Below are 22,012 nucleotides of genomic sequence, written 5' to 3' on the forward strand. Positions count from 1 at the left end.
GCGGCCCAATCGCCTTCTCAATCCGGCCCGCGGACGGTCCAGGAATCAGCGTGTTTTTACATGAGTAGAATGTGTCCTTTTATTTAAAATGCATTTCTGGGTGATTTGTGGGGCCTCCATAAACTGTTCTTTTCATCTTTTCTTTATTGCAGGGTTTACACAGCACTGGCTGCAGATGAGCCCTGAATTCAATTTCACTAGCTCCTTCCATTGGGCAGCAATCTTCTCTGAACTATGAGGTGCTGGGATCAGTGGGTGGGGGAAGGAAATTGAGGGAGAGCCCACACACAGTTTCTTAAAATGTCCTTGTACCAGGAGCAGCCAACATTTTGTCCTCCAAATACTGCTGAACTCCAGCTGCCATCATCCCTGGACAACAACATATTCTTAGCCATCCCTGTCCTGGGTCCTGCACTATAAATTGAAAGCAATATCATGTCACTTAAGAAAGTCATGGCTCCCCTTCCCACAAAGATTCCTGTGAATTCTGGAAGCTTCTATCCTTATGTCAGGGTGTTGGACTAGACGGGCTCTTTGGCCTGATCCAAGAGTTCATGGATGTTTCACCTCCTCCAGCGGTTTATGGAGTTGCCAGAGAATATTCTTGCAAGAAGATCAAACCTATCCATTCTTAAGGAAATCACCCTGAGTGCTCACTGGAAGGACAGATCCTGAAGCTGAGGCTCCAATACTTTGGCCACCTCATGAGAAGAGAAGACTCCCTGGAAAAGACCCTGATGTTGGTGTTGTAAATAAAAATATGCCCTTTTCCCTTATTGGGTATCCAAGAGCCCATATAGAGTCCTTAAATAGGTTCCCTATTGGTAGGAGAAGATAACAGAGGCCAACCAGAGAATATTGAGAAGCAAAGCAGCTAGTAAGCCTGATCTTTATTGATCTGTTGCAACAGGGTGCTCCCCTCACACGCAGGAGAGGAAGAGGACCCCCAAAAATTGCTGTGCAAGGGCTTATAAAGACTTTTGAAATTCCCATCCTCTAGATCAAGACCACCCCCAGAAACATTATGCATACATCACAGAAGGGGTGTAACCTAAGACCACCCCTCAGATACATCCCACCTACATCACAGAAATTTTAATATTGTTTTTCTCCTGTTGTTGTTTATCTCCTGTCTAGCAGGTTACTTGATTGGATTTCCTGGGGAGCCTGGCCATTCTTTTGTAGTGGTAAAATACTTATTTCCTGGGCCAGGTCACAGGCTCACACCTTATTCAAACAGACATATCCTTGAGACAGGATTTGTGAGGAAAGAGACAATGGGGAGGCTTTTCCAGTTTAACCTTGCAGAGAAAGGATTTGGTCAGTTTAGGAATCAAAATGGTTCCAGGTTGGTCTTCCTGTGTTGATCTATGTATGTGCAGTTATGAACATTACCATATATCTAAGACCATAAAATTCCTATCACATTGGGAAAGATGGAGGGCACAAGGAGAAGGGGACGACAGAGGACGAGATGGTTGGACAGTGTTCTCGAAGCTACCAGCATGAGTTTGACCAAACTGCAGGAGGCAGTGGAAGACAGGAGTGCCTGGTGTGCTCTGGTCCATGGGGTCACAAAGAGTCGGACACGACTAAACGACTAAACAACAACAGAAACGTTACCTCTTTGCAGCTACCCAACAATTCATTTAGCCAATCTGCCTATTTGATTGTATCCATTATTATGGCTCATTTATTATTGCACCTTTCCTCCAAGGAGCTGAAGGTGTGGGGGTACAGAGCTCTTCCCCAAACCACAACAACCCTGCGAGGTAGGTTGGGCGGAGAGGCTGCAACCTCTCAGTTTGAAATTTGGACCATGCTGAGCCTTCCCTGCGGCCAGCAGAGGGCTGTCTAAAATCCTCGCCAGGCGAGGGAGCTGGTGGCTTGCTTGCTCCTCTCTCCGTCTCTGATTTCGGCTGAGATGAACGCGGCTTTTCCCAGAACTTTGTTTTGAAGCGGCATCCGGCATCCGCGCCCACCCGCCCGGCAGCCCCCCTTCCCGGCACCCGGGCAATTGAGGAGCGAGGCGCTGCGGCGGCGGCGGCGGCATCTTCTCCCCATCAGCAACAGGGAGCCCACGGAGGAAGGACCCGGCGGCTGAATTTCCCCGCTGCGGCAGAAAGGCGTTGAAAAAGTCTGGGAAGGGTAAGTGTGGAGGGGAGAAAAGCAAAGATCTGAAGATCTGATTTGCTACGCTGAACGGGCAGACCATGGTGCTCACTCACCGCAGCCTATTGTTTAGTTCAGCTTGCAATGCAGTCTTTTGCATTTTTACCCAGAAGTAAATCCTAGCGAGTTCAATAGGACGTACTTTCTGGTATGTGCCCAATCCTTCTTGCAGCTTATCATCATCATCATCAACAACAACAACAATAATAATAATGTCTTTTCCCCTGGCAAATCTAAGGTGGCTTACAGCTAAAATAGAAAGAGCTAAAAAGATTTGGGGGGGGGGGAGGGAAACAAGCATTTGAAAGCAGTTAAGCACTAACAGAATATCTTTCTTTCTATCTCTATCTGATCTATTAAGACATACCGATCATTGCAATAAAAACATCACAGCACCAGCCCTTTCCTTAAAATAAGTCAGTTTCCCCGAAAGCCTGCTGGAACAAGAGAGGCCGTCTAATTTTAAGAGGCTTAATCCGAAATGAAAAGACTCTGCGGCTTACGAAACACCCCAAAAGCAATAAAAACATTTAGTAACCCTGCTGTTAAGATTTGGTTTCTCCTTCAAGGAAAAAGGAAGTTCTGCGAACATGTTTCACAATAACTGAATTTTGATTTTAAACCTAAATGGCACAAGCCTTCTGTCTTTCCTGGAGAGAAACCGACTAATAATACTCCACCCACCCACCCCTGTTGAGGATGCTGTTCAAATATTAAACTATTACTGTACTATCCATTGTAAAAGTTGCTTCATGTCACTCAGCCTTTAGGATTCACAGCAGAAACCTATGCATGCTTACTCAGAGGTCAGTCTCACTATGTTCATTTGGGCTTACTCACAGGTAAGCTTTCATAGGATTGCAGATGGAACTGCCTTCCTAGGCCCAGGGTCTCCGTAAAATTAATCTCAAGACTGGGCATTGGATACAACTTATCTTTGTGTGTACATATGTTGATATGTACATACTGCAAGGCATCGCGCAATTAATTATCAAATTGTTAGCTAGCACTTTCTCTTATTTATTTATTTATTGGGTTTAAATTTCATTTATTTATTTGAAGCGTGTGAACAAATTATCCTACTCGTAAGCAAAAAATAATAAAATAATAATAAAAAAGCTTCTCCAGCAGCTTGCAAATAGAAATTAAGTCAGCTCTTGTCACCAGGCTTACAAATCCAACAGACACAACACAAAAGGAAAAACAGGACTGGGAGGGAAGAGGAAAAAACACAACTCAGGCACTAGGTCTTAGTTATGGAGTTGTTGCAATGGCCAGCCGGAATGGAGGGATTGGTGGGGAGGAGCCAAAACTTGTTAAGTCTTTCAGCAGAGCCAGTGGAGAAACAGAATTGACAAGAATTGAAATTAGGGTTCTTTTTTTCTTTCTTTCTGCATGTAAGGCTTATGGCTAGGGCTGGTGAGAGTTGTTGTTCGACAACACATGGAAGGCACCACGTTGGGTAGTCCTACCGTAGGTGCCAACTCCCTGGGGCCCTGTGTGCCCAAGCACCCACAAATTTCAGTGCCAGGGCCATGCACGCTGCATGGCACCCACAGTTGCGGGGCCAAGCTGGCACTCCCGAGCCCTAATATGGAATCATTTAGGTTTTAGATGTTGTTTTGCTGTTTTTTAAGATACGTGTTATTTATTGTTTTAAGTTGCTTTGAGTTACTTTGGTAAAAAACCCCCACAAAACTACTGTAATAAGTTTAATCAATAACAATATAAAGGGGTACAGACATTACCTCCGTGGCAAACGACACAATTTTCATGCGAATGTCCCAGGGATCTGCCTGTAGGGTAGGCATTTTCCCTAATTGCTTTATTATTTGGCACTCCCCAAGCTTTGTTTTTTAATTCCTTCTCTGTTCTTCTTTCTTCCGGACAGGCGGCGGAGGCATCTGGTCCATATTTCTCCCCAGAGATCCTGTTGACTTTTGCAGCAAGATGGAAAGTGATGCAACTTGGGTAAGAGAGCGTTAAAATGAGCAGGCAACCAATTTATTTATTTATCTACCTATGTATTATATCTCACTTTCCCCCCCAAGCAGCTGCATACACAGTTCTTCCCCTGTCACCCGCTATTTAATCCCCACGATGACCCTGTGAGGTATGTTTTGGCTGGGAGGCAGTGACTGGCTCAAGATCACCCAATGAGCTGTGCAGGGATTTGAATTCTGGTCTCTCAGATCCTGGTCCAACATTCTAACCCGGCGTTTCTCAGTCTTGGGTCCCACAATGCTGTTGGACTACAACTCCCATCATTCCTAGCCAGCATGGCTATATAAATGTATGGGATATAAATGTAATAAATCAAAAAAAGAATCCTGGGAAGTGCAGTTTACCCCTAACAGAGCTACAATTCCCAGCACCCTCTTAACAAGCTAAAGTTCCCAGGATCCTTTGGGGGGAATCATGCACTTTAAATGTGTGGTTGCGGCCTGAGAATTCCAGTTTTATTCTGCCTGTCAACAAATGACCAGGGAGGCGGGAAGCCTCAGCCAGCTGCTCCTGCTGATGCAAGCCTTGCATGTCTCAGAGGCGAAGGTTAAAACACTTGTTTTTGTCCGTTCAAGAAGTAAGGACTGAGGAAAGCGCAGCTGGCACATGGTTTTTCTGCCTCTCAAGGAAAGGATGCACCTCCTTTTGATCCGCCTCAAAGGATCAGTCTCGCGGCTGAGAGGAAGCCAGGCTGAGCAAGGAAGTGATTTGTAGGAGAAGTTACCTATTAGTATTAGTATTAGTATTATTAATTAAATTTCTATGCCGCTCTTTATCCAAAGATCACATAAAAGTCCACATAAAAATAAAAAATGAGAACACAAAATCCTAATAAAACAAAAGCAAACCAATTACAGTGGTGCCCCGCAAGACGAATGCCTCGCAAGACGGAAAACCCGCTAGACGAAAGGGTTTTCCGTTTTGGAGCTGCTTCGCAAAACGAATCTCCTATGGGCTTGCTTCGCAAGACGACAATGCCTTGCGAGTTCCTGCGGTTTTTTTCCCCTTCCCCCCTTTTTCTAAGCCGCTAAGCCGCTTATCAGCTGATCCGATCAGCAGATAAGCCGCTAAAAGCCGCTAATAGCGCTAATCCGCTAATCCGTCAATGGGCTTGCTTCGCAAGACGAAAAAACCGCTAGACGAAGAGAATTACAGAACGGATTCTTTTCGTCTTGCGAGGCACCACTGTACCGCCCTCCCACAAACACATTTAAGAGCCATAGAAGAGTGGTTCCCAATTAGCTAAGTACTGTGGGCCTCCTGTTTTTCATGGACCCCCTACTTTCGAAAATTTAGATATCACTGTGGTAGTTTTTGTTATGGGAAACACTGGCCTGCGGGAGCTCCAATTGGAGAACAGCCTTTACGAAAGGTGTCATGGGCTTTGAAGACCCTTGAACTCAGGATGAAAGGGAGAGACATGCTAAGAAGAAGGCATGTTTGGCAAACCCTCACCATGATCAATTCTCATCTGGAAACCTATGTCCCCACTGTGGAAGGATGTGTGGATCCAGAACTGGCCTCCACAGTCACTTACGGTCTCACTGTTAAGACTGTGTTCATGGAAGACAATCTTACTCTGCTACGAGTGATTCCCAGAGAAGAAGAAAAATAGATGATCTCAGGAAACCCACTAGCAGGGGCGCCGACTTATAAAAAATATTGGGGGAGCCCGCGAAAGCTCATGAATAATAAATAAGCTCATGAATATGCAGATAAAGTGGTGCCGCCTCCTCGTGAGCGAATAGGGGAGAGCGTGCTGCGCCTATTAATCAGCTCCGATGGAAATTGGGTGGAGCTTTTGCTTGGGAGGGAGGGCAGGAGGCATGCAGCCCGACCCTGTGCATTTTGGGCTGGGGGAGGGGCGGCGGTGGCGCTCTGCTGGAGGGGCGCCCGAGATTATTGGGGGGCAGAGCCCCCCCAAACGAATTTTTGAGGGGGCTTGGGCCCCCTCAGGCCCCATGGAGTCGGCGCCTATGTCCACTAGTGGGACACAGAGGAATAGCCCTTTACCCCTACAGCACAGCACATGGTGGTCAGTGGCATAAAGGTAAAGGTAAAGGTACCCCTGCCCGTACGGGCCAGTCTTGCCAGACTCTAGGGTTGTGTGCTCATCTCACTCTATAGGCCGGGAGCCAGCGCTGTCCGCAGACACTTCCGGTCACGTGGCCAGCGTGACAAGCTGCATCTGGCGAGCCAGCGCAGCACACGGAACGCCGTTTACCTTCCCGCTGGTAAGCGGTCCCTATTTATCTACTTGCACCCGGAGGTGCTTTCAAACTGCTAGGTTGGCAGGTGCTGGGACTGAACGACGGGAGCGCACCCCGCTGCGGGGATTCGAACCGCCGACCATGCGATCGGCAAGTCCTAGGCGCCGAGGTTTTACCCACAGCGCCACCCGCGTCGCCGGTCAGTGGCATACTGACCCTTTAAAGAAGAGGCTAAATATTCTCTCATTTGCTAAGGTGATTCTTCTAGAATTCATTGCAAATATCCAAAGGTATTTTCAGCTTCCTAGTAGAATTTGAGAGCTGCTCAATGAGCTTGTTTGAGCGCTTGCTTCTGTTTACATGGACCTCTCCCTGCCAACCTCCACAATATATTGTTTGTGGTCCTTGGAATAAAATAATAATAAAAAAGATTAAAAGACTTTAAGGAAACTGTGAAGGTTCAAGACCTTTATGTGTGCCCTAGTTTGGATTATCTGTGTTATTTCATATGAAATCCATTACTCCCTTCTTTCAGATATCTCTTGAAGACTTTCCTATTTAGGCTGCCCTTTGCAAGATCAATTTTCTTTGTAATCCAATCAGTTATGTTGATGCTTTAATGATGATGACTTTTGTGGATATATTTGTTGATTTTGTTTTTATATTTTGCATTCTGCCTTGTTATTACATTTCTTATGAAAGTGTAGCTTGCAAATCGGTAAATAAATAAACAAAACTTAATTTTTTTAAAAAAACCCTATACTTCTATTGGGATATATGTGGGAATGTTCCTTAATTAAAATGATCATAGCCTCCCCCCCTCCGCCCCCGGACCTTTAGGTGCTGCAGGACAGAGTGAATGACAAGAGAGAAGAAATCAAAGCACAACGTCGAAGAAAAAGTGAGGATTTGCTGGTAAGCATATGAGGATGAAAATTTAAAAAATGATGCCCAGAAATTTGCTAATCCCTTTGCCTGAATCCAGTTTGGAGGGAGTGAGCTGAAAAATGCTGAAAATTGGGCAAAGGGGAGGCAGATTATTACTTCCATGGTGACTTCTTAACTGCCATATACTTTTGTGCCACTGCTGTGGCCTAGTTCAGCGCCCCTCAGAATTGACACTGTCCTGGCATGGCGTCATTTGGAGCATGTGGAGCATGTGGCATTTGGAGCATGTGGCGGAAAAACAGAGGGTGCCAGGATGACGTTGAGCAAGCAAAACAGTTGTAACAGCTTGCCAGAATACAGCTCCCATGATACCTGGCTGTTGGCCAGGCTTGTTAGGCTTGGTGGGAGTTGTAGTTTGGCACTTGCAGAAGGTGTTAGGGTTTCCCCACCCTCAAATTAAGGGATTGTGTGTGTATGTGTTTTATGGATGAGATTTTTGTGTCTTCTCCAAGCCTGGGGTTTTATATCTGTGAGATGGGATCCTGAAGTCTTCTTTTTATTTGGCAATCACTCGTAGTCGAGTAAGATTGTCTTCCATGAGCATGGTCTTAATGGTGTGTCTGTAAGTGAATGTGGAGGCCAATTCTGGATCCACAAATCCTTCCACAGTGGGGACATAGGTTTCCGGGCAGGAGTTGATCATGGTGAGGGTTTGCCAAACATGCCTTCCTTTCGTCCTGAGTTTGAGCCTCTTCAGAGCCCATGATACCTTTGGTAAAGGCTGTTCTCCAATTGGAGCGCTCGCAGACCAGTGTTTCCCAGTTGTTGGTGTTTATCTTCCTTTTTTTTTTCTTGAGAGCATCTTTAAACCTCTTTAGTTGTCCACTGGCATTTCGCTTTCCATTTTTAAGTTCAGAATAGAGTACAGGCATGGGGAAACCTCAGTCCTGTGGGTGGGGAATAATGCTGTCTTCCAGGTCTCTCTATCAGGCCTGTGGCTACATCCATTTAGGGCTCTGTTTTGCCCCTTCCTCTACAAATTTTGTGTGGCTGGAATGTGCCCTTGAGCCATAATGGAGGATGGAGAGGCCTGGAAGGCTTAACACTGGTATGTGGAGCCCCTCCTCACAATCACTGAAGTGGTCAAACCAGTCTCTTTGTGTTAAACCAGTCTCTTTGTTAAGTTAATGGCCTTAGGGAAGCCTTGAACAGCATTTTTTGTTAAAGGGGATTAAAGAGTTAGCCCGTACAGGTGTGTTGCCATAGAAACAGCTAGCTAAGGATGCTTTTCAGGAGGAGTGCGCAGGCCTTCCCTCCCGCACCACACCTGGCTAGAGGCCATGGGGTAGGAGAACAATAGGGGATGAGCCAGGAAACCTAATGCAGGGTGGGGGGTGGGCATCTTTTGTGGTGCTAATGTCACGAGCCCTTCCATCATATGTTCCACCTGTGTGTGTAAATAAAACCATATAACACAAAGGCTGCATACATACCATACATTTAAAGCAAACAGCTGCTCCCAAAGAATCCTGGGAACTGTAGTTTGCCCCACACGGAGCTGCCTTTCCCAGTAGCCTTAACAAGCTACAGTTTCTAGGGTTGTTTGTTTGGGGAAGGGCGTGGAGAATGTGCTTTAAAAGTGTGGGGTGTACGTAGCCGAAGACACCACAGTTTCCAATGGCCTTCGTTCCAAGGAAACCGATCCGAGGTATGCGGTGGTACCCCTTAAACCTCTCACCACTCAGAGACATAGCTGTCAACCTTCCCTTTTTTGGTGGGAAATTCCCTTATTCCAGCGCCATTTCCTGCTGCTATCCCGGATTGTTAGATATCCCGTAGACTGTCCCCGGGACAGGTGAGGCTGCTGATCCCTTATTTTTGAGGCTGCTGACCCCTTATTTTCAAATCTGAAAGTTGACAGCTATGCTCAGAGATTGGCCACACGCAGCAAAACTGAGCCAACTGACTGTGCCGCTCACTCTGGCACACTCCCGCTGCGGGTGTTTGAAGCTAGGTACATGTGACATTGGCCACCATCTGTAGGTATCTGGTAGCTACTGTGAGAAATACCTTTGTTATGGTGAGCTTTCCCTCAAACCAGCTTCTGTCCAGCTGTGGTTAAGCTGAGGTGTGCACAGTTCAGGCAGCCATTGAGCATGTGCAGATGGCAGCTTCAGTGAACTGGATTTTAGGGCAGGGAAGTCTGAAATCAGGCAAGGGGCATCAGCTGAAGACATCCCCAACCCCTCTGTGATGTGCACAGCAACTTTTCCCCTCACGGAGCTACAATTCTTAGAGTTTCCTGTGAAAGGGGATTGATTGTTAGACCACTCTGAGAATTGTAGTGAGAACAACTCTCAGCCCCTTTAAAAGACTTTGGCTCCTATAATTCTTTGTGGGAAGCCATGACGGTTTAAAGTGGTATCACAGTGCTTTCAGAGTATGGTGTGAGTATGGTCAAAGAAACATCACATAGGAGGGGGCAATTTCCACCCTTTGTGGCAGCAGATTTCGGGGACGCCGACGCCGACGACTTTTTGGACCTCTGTCAGGCTCATGGCCGCCATTTTGGATTTTTGAAACCCCAATTGGCCATTGCCAGCCTCATGTAATTTAGAATCACAGAAATTTAGAGTTGGAAGGAATCCCAAGGATCATCTAGTCAAACCGCCTACAGACACAGGAACTTCAAGAGGTTCAATGAATTTTAGCACTCTCCTCGGTTTTGCAGAAGTCCTCATTGAAGAACAAAAGGGGGAGGGAGGTTCCCTTTCTTTGGTTCCTGGAAAAAAAATTCATAAAATTAAAATATCACCCCCTCCTCTCAATAAGGCTGGGCTAAGCTTTTGGTGGTTTGCTTGCTTGACTAATCTGTGGAACAGGAGTTGCCAACCTTTCTGGGCCAATGGGCACATTTGGGATTTTGAGAAAGGGCTGGAGGTGCCTTTCACAAAATGGCTGCTGCATGACACAAAATGGCCAACACATCTAAAAGAACAGGGGGAAAAGGGCAGGAACACAAAATGGCATGGCATTTCTTCTCCCCATCCCACAAATTTTTGGGGAAAAGAGAGGAACCTATAGCAGCTAAGGTTGTGCTTTGTCACAGGGACTTCTTTGTTGGAAGAGAGTGTCCAAGTCTTGGCAACCATTGGAGCAGGGTCACATTTAAGGGAGTGTGTTCAGTGTAGTGGAGGCCAAGCCAGTGAAGCACAAACCGAGGAGTATTGTGGGCTTTTTGAGAAGATATTTAGGTGCTTTAGGTGGTATTAGTGAGTACACTGATAGCCCCAAATTGGTCAACCCCAATAGGGAGAGTGTGACGCCACAATGATCTTTCCCCTATGAATTGCAGAGGGAGACAGAAGCTGAGAGGAAGAACATAATCCGGGAGTGGGAAGAGCTGCGAAGGTTTGTCGAAGACCAAGAAAAACTCGTGTTGAGGAGGCTGCAAAAGCTGGACAGTGACATTGTTAGGAGGAGAGATGAGAGTGTTTTGGAAGGTTCTGAGCAAGCAACATTTCATGAAAGAAGAGAAAGCAACCAGCATCCACTTGTGAAGGTGGGGAATCCCTGTCTTATTTATCATCATTACATTTGTATTCTGCCTTTCCTCGAAGTCAAGGTGGCGCATGTGGTTCTCCCCTCATTTTAGCCTCCCAACAACCCTCTGACGTGGTTTAGGCTGAGAGATGGCAACTGGCTTTAGGTCACCCAACAAGCTTCATGGCCAATTGGGGATTGAGCCTTTGTCTCCCAGGCACCCTAACCACTATGCCACACTGTGCCAAGGACAAGTCAAAATTTTTAAACAGTGCAATTCTTTATGTGTCTTCTCAGATGCAAGTACCATTGAATTCAATGGGGCTTACACCCAAGTAAGTGAGCATAGGGTTGCAGCCATATTGGATTAATTGGCTCAGTGTTGACACCCACCCCCTTTTTTCTCTCTTCCTCTCTATAGAAAAAATAATAGAGGATGAACTATTTGTTGTGTATTTAATTAAAACTGGAATAGATAAACTATTTGTTGCATATTTAATTAAAACTGGAATAGAGGATGAAATATTTGTTGTGTATTTAATTAAAACTGAAAGCCATCTATTTATTTTAAAAAAAAATATTTTAAAATAAATATTTTGTTTTATTGAAGTTTTTAGAAGATAGATGCAAACCAAAGTAAGAGAATAATAAAAAAAAACCTATGTTCATTTTAATGGGGAAAGTTACAGGAAGGGGTTAACTAGAATGATACAGATGCCTGATTCATGTCTTCTCTCCCCGCTTTCTCTTTTTTCCTGCAGAGCATCAGAACAGCTGAAAGCAGGTATGTTTTGGCTAATATTTATCTTTCAATGTGTTAAACTACTTTGGAACTGCCTTGGACAATGTTGTAGATAGAAGTAGAACTAGAACAGGGGGTGAGGTTTCCCTAAATTCCTTTATCATTATCAAAAGGTCCCATCCTTTGGGGATTTTGAGGAGGGAGGTGGTTCACTGCAAAATATTTCTACAGCCAGTCCAGGAAGCACTGCTGCCTGTCAAAACAATTAGTAAGCCCCAAGTGCTGGATCACATTTTATGGGGTCTCTGATTGGTTGGGATCACTGAAGAAGAACGAAGCAGGAAATAAATGACATCAAAACAGCTACAGGGAGACAAAATTGTATGGGAATGTAGTATAGGAAAAATAGGGTTTAAGGGGTTTAGGGGTTTAGCTCCAGGAAGTTGCTAATTACAAGATGACAATAAATCAGGAGGACTTTTGCAACAACAGTAAGTGGGATCGATTATTCACTTACTATCTCTTCATCAGGAAGAATGGGGCATTTCCTGAGTTTGAAAGCGGTTTTCTAGAACTGGAACAGAGGATAAGACATTTTTCAGAGAAGAGGATGGTATTGCAAGAGGTTCTACTGGCATTTAAAGGTGAGGTCAGCCTGCTGGAGTCTGAATTAAAAGAGTTGATATCCACACAGGGTATTAATTCAAGAAAAGGATTATGAAATCTCATACCCTCCAACATTTCTCCAATGAAACTAGGGACGTCCCATTCCATAATGATAATTTCACTATTTATACCTCACACATATTATTGTGTTTCCTCAGCACCCTGGGCAGCTTCCAACATATATAAAACCATAATAAATCATTAAACATTTTTAAAACTTCCTATACAGGATTGCCTTTAGACAGCTCGGGGTTTGGATAACTCCATACTCTCCAACATTTTTCCAATGAAAATAGGGACATCCTAAGGAAAAGTGGGACATTCAGAAACCAGCATGGCTTCTCTAAATCAGGGGTGTCCCTGGAAAATAGGGTCACATGGAGAGTATGAAATCTTCAGGTGGAATTCTGTCTTGAAATTCACATTTTTGGCTCAAAGTGATTCTGCCTCTACTTTTAGATTTTTGCTGATTGTGCTCATGAGATCATACTTTTTGACGTTTGCAGTTGTAGCCCTCAAATATTTTTGCGCAGGTGCATTTTGCTTACGCTTGTACTGCACCATGCATTTTGTAGGCTTATGGCTGCGTAAACAGGGAACTGAATGTTTACAGATTTTTAAATGGGCCTTGCTGAAAGGCTGTTACAGGATTCAGGATTACAGAAGGTCAGCATGAGAGGAATATAACATCTTGAGAATAGTATTCCTATTGCACCGTCTGTAAAGAACAATGACATTAATGTACAACAGACTGGATTAAGCGACATGGATTTGAGATAAGGAGATCCCATTGAGTAGATGCACTCCAGTACTGCACATACAAAAATTAGGCAGACCCTTATGTACATATATGTCTCCCTGCTCTCCCCCTTTAAGGTTTTGGTAATAAGAAGCAATTCTCTAAGTGCCAATCTGTGGGACCCCAAGGTTTGCAGAAGTGTAAAGATGCCATTAGAAAAAGAGCCCTAAGGGGAAGACGAAATCTTCCAAAACAGCCCAATGAAAATAGAGCTTGCTCAGTGGCCACTGAATGCTGGCTGGCTGTTGGGGGAGGGGGAATGGAATGGAGTATCCTGAAAAAGGCATAGCTGAAACTTGAAACGAGCAATCCACCCTGCAAAATTTTGTTGCAAGTTCCATTGGTTAGGACCAAACATGGGGAAGGGATTATTATCTTTCCCATTCTTTCTTTCCTCAGAGATTTTACAGCTGGAGCTGGGGAATGATGCAGACCCATCTTTCTTATCTGGTAAGGCAGCGTGAATATTTCCAAATGGCCTAAGGCTTGTAGATTTGACAGTACTAGGCTTGAAGGACCATGTAGTCTTGAGATGGTACGAGGCAGCTTTTTAAATTCCTGGGTGGATGTTAAACCTCAGATTATAAATTTAGTAGTCTCAGAGCCAATCTATATATACAGTGGTACCTCGGGTTACATATGCTTCAGGTTACAGACTCCGCTAACCCATAAATAGTACCTCAGGTTAAGAACTTTGCTTCAGGATGAGAACAGAAATTGTGCTCCAGCGGCGTGGCGGCAACATGAGGCCCCATTACCTAAAGTGGTGCTTCAGGTTAAGAACAGTTTCAGATTAAGAACAGACCTCCGGAACAAATTAAGTACTTAACCCGACGTACCACTGTATAGTTATGTATGCCAACAGTTTGCTATCAGTGTATATAGCACCTTCCAGACTTCTACAATCAAACCGGATTCAGCTCTGTCAACTGGAGGCTGAGGTAGCGTTAGCAGCTAGAAATGCCAAGACAGGTGGCATTTTTCCATCTCCACTTTTAACTTTTGCATGTTTTAAAGTATGGCTGTGGATTTTTCCTCAATTTTATGTTTTTGTAAATTGCTTTGAAGTTGTTGGGTTTCTTTTTTTTACAAACAAGCAGTGTATAAATTGTATGGAATAAATGTGGGCTGGTCTCTGCCCTCAAGGAGCCTACAATAGAAAATCAGCGGTGGACGAAAGTACAGTGGGAGATGGAGAAATAAGGGTAGGAATGGATGAGTGCGAGCAATTGCTATTGAATGTACATTTTATTTTTAATCAAGCAGGATTCTGATCGCTTTAAATTGAGCAATCAAAAATAAAATCAGCCACTTTAGAACAATTATGCATAATGAAATTTGATTTTAAAATGACATCAAATTGCATCTGCCAAGGGTCAATGAATAAGGGATTAAGCCAATGGCTTGGCATTGGCTTTTGATTGACTATTGTTTATTGAGGGGATTGATTATATTCCTAAAATTTGCTATGAAGAGCATGTGGAACATCTTTCCGGAGACTGTGCAAGTTGCAAACAAAGCTATTGGTGGTGGAAAATCACAAGCTAGAATGTTCCACGATGTCAAAAAAATCTCCCTGCACACAGAAAGTTAGTATCTCAGGGAAAAGGCTGGGAAAATGGTTACAGGGGACTGCACCTTCTTGGAGAGCTCCATTCCTTAGGATTTCTTTTGATACTTGTTTCTGCTATTTCATGAACTGGATTTCCTGCTGGTTGGGTTCTTCTTGCCCAATGGCAGCAGTGGGGAACCTCAGGCCCCAGAGACCAAACATGACTGTCCAGGCTTTGCTGTCCAGCCCTTGGAACTCTTTCCTAGCCATACCCCTGACCGGCCTGGCTTTGCACCCTCCTTGGGAGTTCTTGCCTGGCTGGAACGTGCCCTTCAATGTTTCTTCTTTGCTCAGATGGAAGAAGGAGAGAGTTGTGTGTGTGGAAACCACATTGGTGTACAAAGGTAAAAATTTGCATTTGTTGCTCCACCCACTTTTGCCTCCGGCCCTTGGAAGATTGCTCAGTAAAGGTTCCTAACCTCTCTGCCCCGTGATGTTTTAATTGTACTGTTTCACGTTGCTGTTTTAATGGGCTTCATTTTCCTCTGTCTGTGCAAGCTGCCTTGAGAGACCATTGAAATGGGTGAATTGCTGAGTAGAGAATCGAATGAACAGACAATGATGTGCAACAGGCATCTGAAAAGTCACCCTCTCTTTCCCCAGGGTGCCAAGGAAGGTCATCATTTTACTCCAGATTTCTACATCTTCACAGAAGATGTGGAGGAAAAATAGAGCTGGTTCAGGTAAGGGATTTGCAAATATGTCTGGTCTCGTGTCCTGTTCTCAACCAGCTGAGTATGGGAAGCCGCCAAGCAAGACTTGAGCACAGTAGCTCTCCTGCAGATTCCAGCAGCTGGTGTTAAGAAATCTACTGCCTTTGACCATGGAAGCAGACGATCGCAATCATTGCTAGTAGCCATTGATTGTCTTAACCTCCATGAATGGCAGCAGGGGAGAGACTAACAACAACAACAATTTTATTTATTTATTCATACATACATACATACATACCCCACCCATCTGGCTGGGTTTTCCCAGCCACTCTGAGCGGCTCCCAGCAGAACATTATTAATAATAATTATTAAAAAGCAATAAAACATCAAACATTAAAAACTTCCCTAAACAGTGCTGCCTTCAGATGTCTTCTAAAAATCAGATAGTTGTTTATTTCCTTGACATCTGATGGGAGGGCGTTCCACAGGGCAGGTGCCACTACCAAGAAGGCCCTCTGCCTGTTTCCCTGTAACTTCGCTTCTCGGAATGAGGGAACTGCCAGAAGGCCCTCAGCGCTGGACCTCAGTGTCCGGACTGAACAATGGGGGTGGAGATGCTCCTTCAGGTATACTGGGCCAAGGCCGTTTAGGGCTTTAAAGGTCACCATCAGCACTTTGAATTGTGCTTGGAAACGTACTGGGAGCCAATGTAGGTCTTTCAGGACCGGTGTTATGTGGTCTTGACGGCCACTCCCAGTCACCAGTCTATCTGCTGCATTCTGGATTAATTGTAGTTTCCGGGTCACCTTCAAAGGTAGCCCCACATAGAGCGCATTGCAGTAGTCCAAGCAGGAGATAACCAGAGCATGCACTACTCTGGCGAGACAGTCCACGGGCAGGTAGGGTCTCAGCCTGCGTACCAGGTGGAGCTGGTAGACAGCTGCCCTGGACACAGAATTGACCTGCACCTCCATGGACAGCTGAGAGTCCAAAATGACTCCCAGGCTGCGCACATAGAGGACAAGGTGATCCCTTAAGTTACCTAGTTCTGAGCCATTAAGGTTTTATAAACAAGTAGTTTATAAAATTGATGCTTTTAAATTATGGTGCTGGAGGAGAGACTTGAGAGTCCCATGGACTGCTAGAAAATCAAACCTCTCCATTCTGAAGGAAATCAGCCCTGAGTGCTCACTGGAAGGACAGATCCTGAAGCTGAGGCTCCAATACTTGGCCACCTCATGAGAAGAGAAGACTAAACGACTAAACAACAACAATGAATCAATAGTATCACCTTGAACTTGGACCAGTAATGAAATGGCAGCTGGTGCAACCATGATATGATTGTGATACATAGTGTTCTGCTTGACCACAAGCCGAAAGGCCTCTGCATCTGTTCAAAGGTGCCGTATTCCTTGAGGCTTCACATGTCATTGGAAGGAAGAGCGCCATGTGTCAACAAGCATGGCAGAAATGGCCCTGTGTTCCTTCATCCTTGTTGACTGTCTTTTGTGTTTCAGGAACCTGTGTCATTCGAGGAGATAGCTGTACATTTCACTGAAGGTGAATGGGCTCTCCTGGACCCCCCTCAGAGAGCCTTATACAGGGATGTCATGCAGGAGAACTATGAAAATGTGACCTCTTTGGGTAAGAATTCCTTTATCTTGTATTTGGAGTGTGGAGTGTGTGCATCATTGAACCCAGTTGATCCCCGCCTGGTGTTATGGGATTCAAGAAAGTTTGCAAGGGTTTGTTTATTTACAAGTGCCTTCAGACCATACCTTGAGACCTTGCTTACCTTTTCCAAATGTCCCCCCCCACACACACACACTCTCTATTCACACAGCTGCTTCTTTGTCTACCTGCAGCTTTGATGTTTTTTTTCTTTTTTAAAACAAGGGCTTCATGGGAAGGCAATCACAGCCAATCAGAAATCACACAGGTAGCATAAGAACAAATTCATTCTGGCTACACAGTGGCATTATGGAGCCAAATCAGAGCTAGGACACGAATCAGGCCTTTACTCTGATTTGGCTTAATAACATTATAGCATAGGAAAATGTGATCAGGCCCCTAGCATTGTCAAATTAATCTGCTCGGTTAGATTTGGCTATGTTGATTGTCTATGATTCAGATTTTCTTTATTTGTAGCCAATTGCCAATATAACAAAACAAGCAAGACAATACAGGAATATGTTAAACATATACATTTTTTTGTATCCAACACTGTCATTCCACTTGCGCAATGAAATTCTGCTTGCACAACCAAACTTGCCCCTCCTCTCACCTGCAGCAAGCCTAGTGTACCCTCAAAATCTTCTCCAGAGGGTTGGAGGACTCTCTGGAGCAGATTTTGGGGACTTGTGGGGAAAAGAGAAGTCCCATTGTGTGAGCAACTTGTGTGGCGTTGAACACAACCATTTGTCTTCTAAATTTACTCCAATTCGTTTACATTAAATAAAATTTAAAAAATCACATTGGGAGTCTCAGCACTGTTTTGGTTCAAAAAAATATCTTATAGCTTCTTGATGCCAGTGCATATAAATAACAAATGTGTGTATATCAGCCAACAACCATCTAATTTCGAAATCATTTTAGTTATTGACGCTCTAGAAAAAACTGACATGAATAGAGGAATCCATCCAATTTGGCCGTGTGAAAGTGTCATAAAGCGAAATGATGCAGGAATAACAACTAAAGGCGTGCTGTTAAATTTTATTAGGATGGTTCAGGAAAAAAACTTCAAGTTGAATTAACAACACAGTTTTTCTTCTTTCTGATTTCACTTTTGCGCCCAGTTCTTTCCCTCACCAATTCGGATCGAAACTCCTGGGTGGAGGAAGGGGACGAGTTGATCTCCCTGGGTCTTCACCCTCCGGGCTCTGAGAAAGGGAACAAACATGAAGTCACCAGAACAGGTGAGAGAAAAGGAAGTACAAGACAGACCAGCACTGGCAATGGCTACTGGCAAAGGTGACTAGGATATGTCTCCAGCATTTGTGACTGTATAATTCTGAATGCTAGGAATTGCAACTAAGGAGAGTGCTTTTGCACTCAGGTCCTGATTGTGGGCTTTCCATAGGCTAGCTGCTGAGAGAATCTATGGCAGAGTTGATTCCAGGAGAGAGCATTCCATAGACTAGTGGCTACTATAGAGAAGACCTGTTCTGTTGTCCTCACTCTCCAGACCCCTCTCTGAGTGGCACTCAGCTGACTGTCTCAGGGTCCAGGCAGGTTCATATGTGGAACTGCTGCAGTCCTTCAGGTATTCACTGACCTGTCTTTCCTCTCTTTATTGCAGTGCAAGATGGGCAGGAGAAAAAGGAGGAGGAGAATCCAGCGGCGGAAAATGCTAAGGGAGATGAAAATCCTAAGAAAGGCAATGTAAGAAAGGCAAGGAAGAACGTAGCGCCAGGAAATCCTAAGGTGGTTGAAAAGTCTAAGGAATACATTCTTAGGAGGAAAAATCAAGTCCCCGGAAATTCTAAGGAAATTGGGCAGTCTGAGAGAGATGTTCTGAGGAAAAATCAATTCCCCGGAAGTTCTAAGGAAACTGGACGTTCTAGAGGAGAAGTTCTGAGGAAAAATCGAGTTCCCAGAAATTCCAAGAAAATTGACCATTCTAGGAGAGATATTCAAAGGAAGAATCTAGTGCTGAGAAATGCTAAGGAAATTGGGAATTCTAGGGGGGATGTTTTGAGGGAGAATCTGGTGCCAGAAAATTCTAAGGAAATTGAGTGTTCTAGGGGAGATGTTCTGAGGAAAAATCGAGTCCCCAGAAATTCTAAGGAAACTGGACATTCTAGGAGAAATATTCAAAGGAAGAATCTAGTGCTGAGAAATTCTAAGGAAATTGGGAATTCTAGGGGGGATGTTCCGAGGGACAATCTGGTGCCAGAAAATTCTAAGGAAATTGAGTGTTCTAGGGGAGATGCTCTAAGAGAGAATCTATTTCCTGGAAATCCTAAGGAAATTGGGCATTTTTCGGGAGATATTCCAAAGAAAAATCTATTGCTGAGAAATGCTAAGGAAATTGGGAATTCTAGGAGAGATGTTCTGAGGAAAAACCAAGTTCCCAGAAATTCTAAGGAAACTGGACATTCTGGAGGAGAAGTTCTGTGGAAAAATCAAGTTCCTGGAAATTCTGAGGAAATTGACTGTTCTAGGAGAGATATTCAAAGGAAGAATCTAGTGTTGAGAAATTCTAAGGAAATTGGGAATTCTAGAGGGGATGTTCCGAGGGAGAATCTGGTGCCAGAAAATTCTAAGGAAATTGAGTGTTCTAGGGGAGATGCTCTAAGAGAGAATCTATTTCCTGGAAATCCTAAGGAAATTGGGCATTTTTCGGGAGACATTCCAAAGAAAAATCTATTGCTGAGAAATGCTAAGGAAATTGGGAATTCTAGGAGAGATGTTCTGAGGAAAAACCAAGTTCCCAGAAATTCTAAGGAAATTGGACATTCTAGGAGAGACGTTTTGAGGAAAAACCGAGTCCCCAGAAATTCCAAGGAAACTGGATATTCTGGAGGAGAAGTTCTGAGGAAAAATCAAGTTCCTGGAAATTCTGAGGAAATTGACTATTCTAGGAGAGATATTCAAAGGAAGAATCTAGTGTTGAGAAATTCTAAGGAAATTGGGAATTCTGGGGGGGATGTTCTGAGGGAGAATCTGGTGCCAGAAAATTCTAAGGAAATTGAGTGTTCTAGGGGAGATGTTCTCAGAGAGAATCTATTTCCTGGAAATCCTAAGGAAATTGGGCATTCTACGGGAGACATTCCAAAGAAAAATCTAGTGCTGAGAAATGCTAAGGAAATTGGGAATTCTAGGAGAGGTGTTCAGAAGAAAAACCAAGTTCCCAGAAATTCTAAGGAAACTGGACATTCCAAGGGAGATGTTCTGAGGGAGAATCTGGTGCTAGAAAATTCTAAAGAAGACACCTCTTTCAGAATGTGCAAAGAAAAAATGCTCCAGGGTCATGATAGGAAAGATGCAACTTGGCATCAGCACAGGTCAGAAAGGCAGCAGAAAGCTGCACAAAAGACCAGCCAGGAGAAACCAATTCCTTCTCAGGATGACGGTGGGGACATTGGCCAAACCACTGCCCAGAAGGAGATCTGCAAGGACAGGAGGCAAAAAGCATGCCCTAAATGTGGGAAAGTTTTTAGTCAGAGTATACTGCTTCTTAAGCATAAGAGAACCCACACGGGAATGAAGCCGTATCAGTGTTTGGACTGTGGAAAAATCTTCAGCCAGCGTTCCCACCTTAATATACATAGGAGAACTCACCGCAGAGAGAAACCATATGAATGCTTGGACTGTGGGAAAGCTTTCCATCGGAGCTCCCACCTTGCTTCACACCGGGGAATCCACACAGGAATCAAACCTTACAAATGTTCAAGTTGTGAGAAGAGCTTTCGTCGGGGGCCTGACCTCAGGAGGCACCAGAAAACCCACACAGGAGAGAAATTGCATAAATGTTTGCATTGTGGGAAAAGCTTTGGTCTGAGCTCTAGCCTTATTAAACACGAAAGAATCCACACAGGAGAAAGACCGTATAAATGTCCAGACTGCCCGAAAGGTTTCAGCCAGATGTCTCATCTTATTGTACACAAGAGGATCCACACGAAGGACAAACCGTACAAATGCTCTGTCTGTGGCCAGGGCTTTAGCCAGAAAGCACATCTCATTTCACATCAGAGAATCCACACGGGAGAGAAACCTTTTAAGTGCTCGCAATGTGGCAAAAGCTTTAAACTGAACTCAGCTTGTATGAGCCACGAGAGACGACACAGAAACAACTTGGATGCTCAGACTGCTGGGAAAGTTTCTGACGAGGCTACTGCTTCACTTGACGCCACAGGACCGACAAGGAAGTCAAACCGTAGAAACGTTCAGAGAGTGGCCAAAGCTTAATTGTGCTTAAGGAAATGTACAGTGGTACCTCGGGATGCGAACAGGATCCGTTCCGGAGCCCCGTTCGCATTCTGAAGCAAACGCGACCCGCATCTGCGCGTTTCTCGTTTCTCTGCGCATGTGTGTGATGTCATTTTGACTGCGCATGTGTGCGCAGCGAAACCCAGAAGTAACATGCTCCATTACTTCCGGGTCACCATGGAGCACAACCCAAAAATACTTAAATTGAAGCACATCTATCCCAAGGTATGACTGTATTGTGAAAAGGAGATTACCTGGGTCCAGAGCAGGTGTGCCATGGGAGAGTTGTGATGAAATCTCCTAGTTTCTTCTTTATCTTGAAAGAAACAGTGAGTGGTTCCGCTTTAGATTCCCTGCCACAAAGGGCAGATTCACACCATAGATTTAAAGCATGTTCAACACACAGGGGTTTGTTTGTTTGTTTGTTTACTTACAACACACATTTAAAGCAGAAGACTTCCCCACCAAGCATTCTGGGATTTCCACCTTCACAGAGCTACAAGCATCCTTAACAAACTACAGTTCCCATGATTCCCTGGAGTAAGCAATGTGCTTTAAATGTGTGGTGTGGATCTGCTCCAAATTTAAATGCTCCCCCCCTGCACCCCGCCCCCCCCTACATTCCAGTTAGTGGTGCAGCTAGGCCTGTAGGATACTGGAGCTTAGCCCCTATGGCTACCCTAGAATGGCAGATGACGAGAGGTTGCCACAGCATCCTTTGTTAACTATCTTATGTGACAGGACGCAGGTGGCTCTGTGATCTAAACCACTGAGCCTCTTGGGCTTGCTGAT

General features: G+C 44.5%; 1 protein-coding gene across 2 annotated transcripts; it reads left to right on the plus strand.

Moving 5' to 3' along the window:
* Window positions 1–1,709: 1,709 nt before the first annotated feature.
* LOC310701074 (uncharacterized protein) lies at window positions 1,710–21,199 on the plus strand (the record flags this gene model as incomplete). 2 transcript variants are annotated; one of them, XM_083491272.1, is made up of 11 exons in its annotated part: window positions 2,014–2,154; window positions 4,073–4,143; window positions 7,227–7,301; window positions 10,630–10,836; window positions 11,579–11,601; window positions 12,091–12,203; window positions 13,424–13,474; window positions 15,240–15,319; window positions 16,807–16,933; window positions 18,085–18,204; window positions 18,588–21,199. In XM_083491272.1, the coding sequence occupies exons 2-11, from the start codon at window positions 4,123–4,125 to the stop codon at window positions 21,197–21,199; spliced, it is 3,429 nt and encodes a 1,142-aa protein (XP_083347398.1). In that variant the 5' UTR covers window positions 2,014–2,154; window positions 4,073–4,122. The 2 variants fall into 2 exon arrangements, with proteins under 2 accessions (XP_083347399.1, XP_083347398.1); XM_083491273.1 differs by having other exon boundaries at window positions 1,710–2,154; window positions 18,085–18,725.
* Between the last annotated feature and the right edge of the window lie 813 nt (window positions 21,200–22,012).

This window comes from Podarcis liolepis, assembly GCF_965112155.1.
Source record: "Podarcis liolepis genome assembly, chromosome: 2".
In the NCBI taxonomy this organism is placed as follows: Eukaryota; Metazoa; Chordata; class Lepidosauria; order Squamata; family Lacertidae; genus Podarcis; species Podarcis liolepis.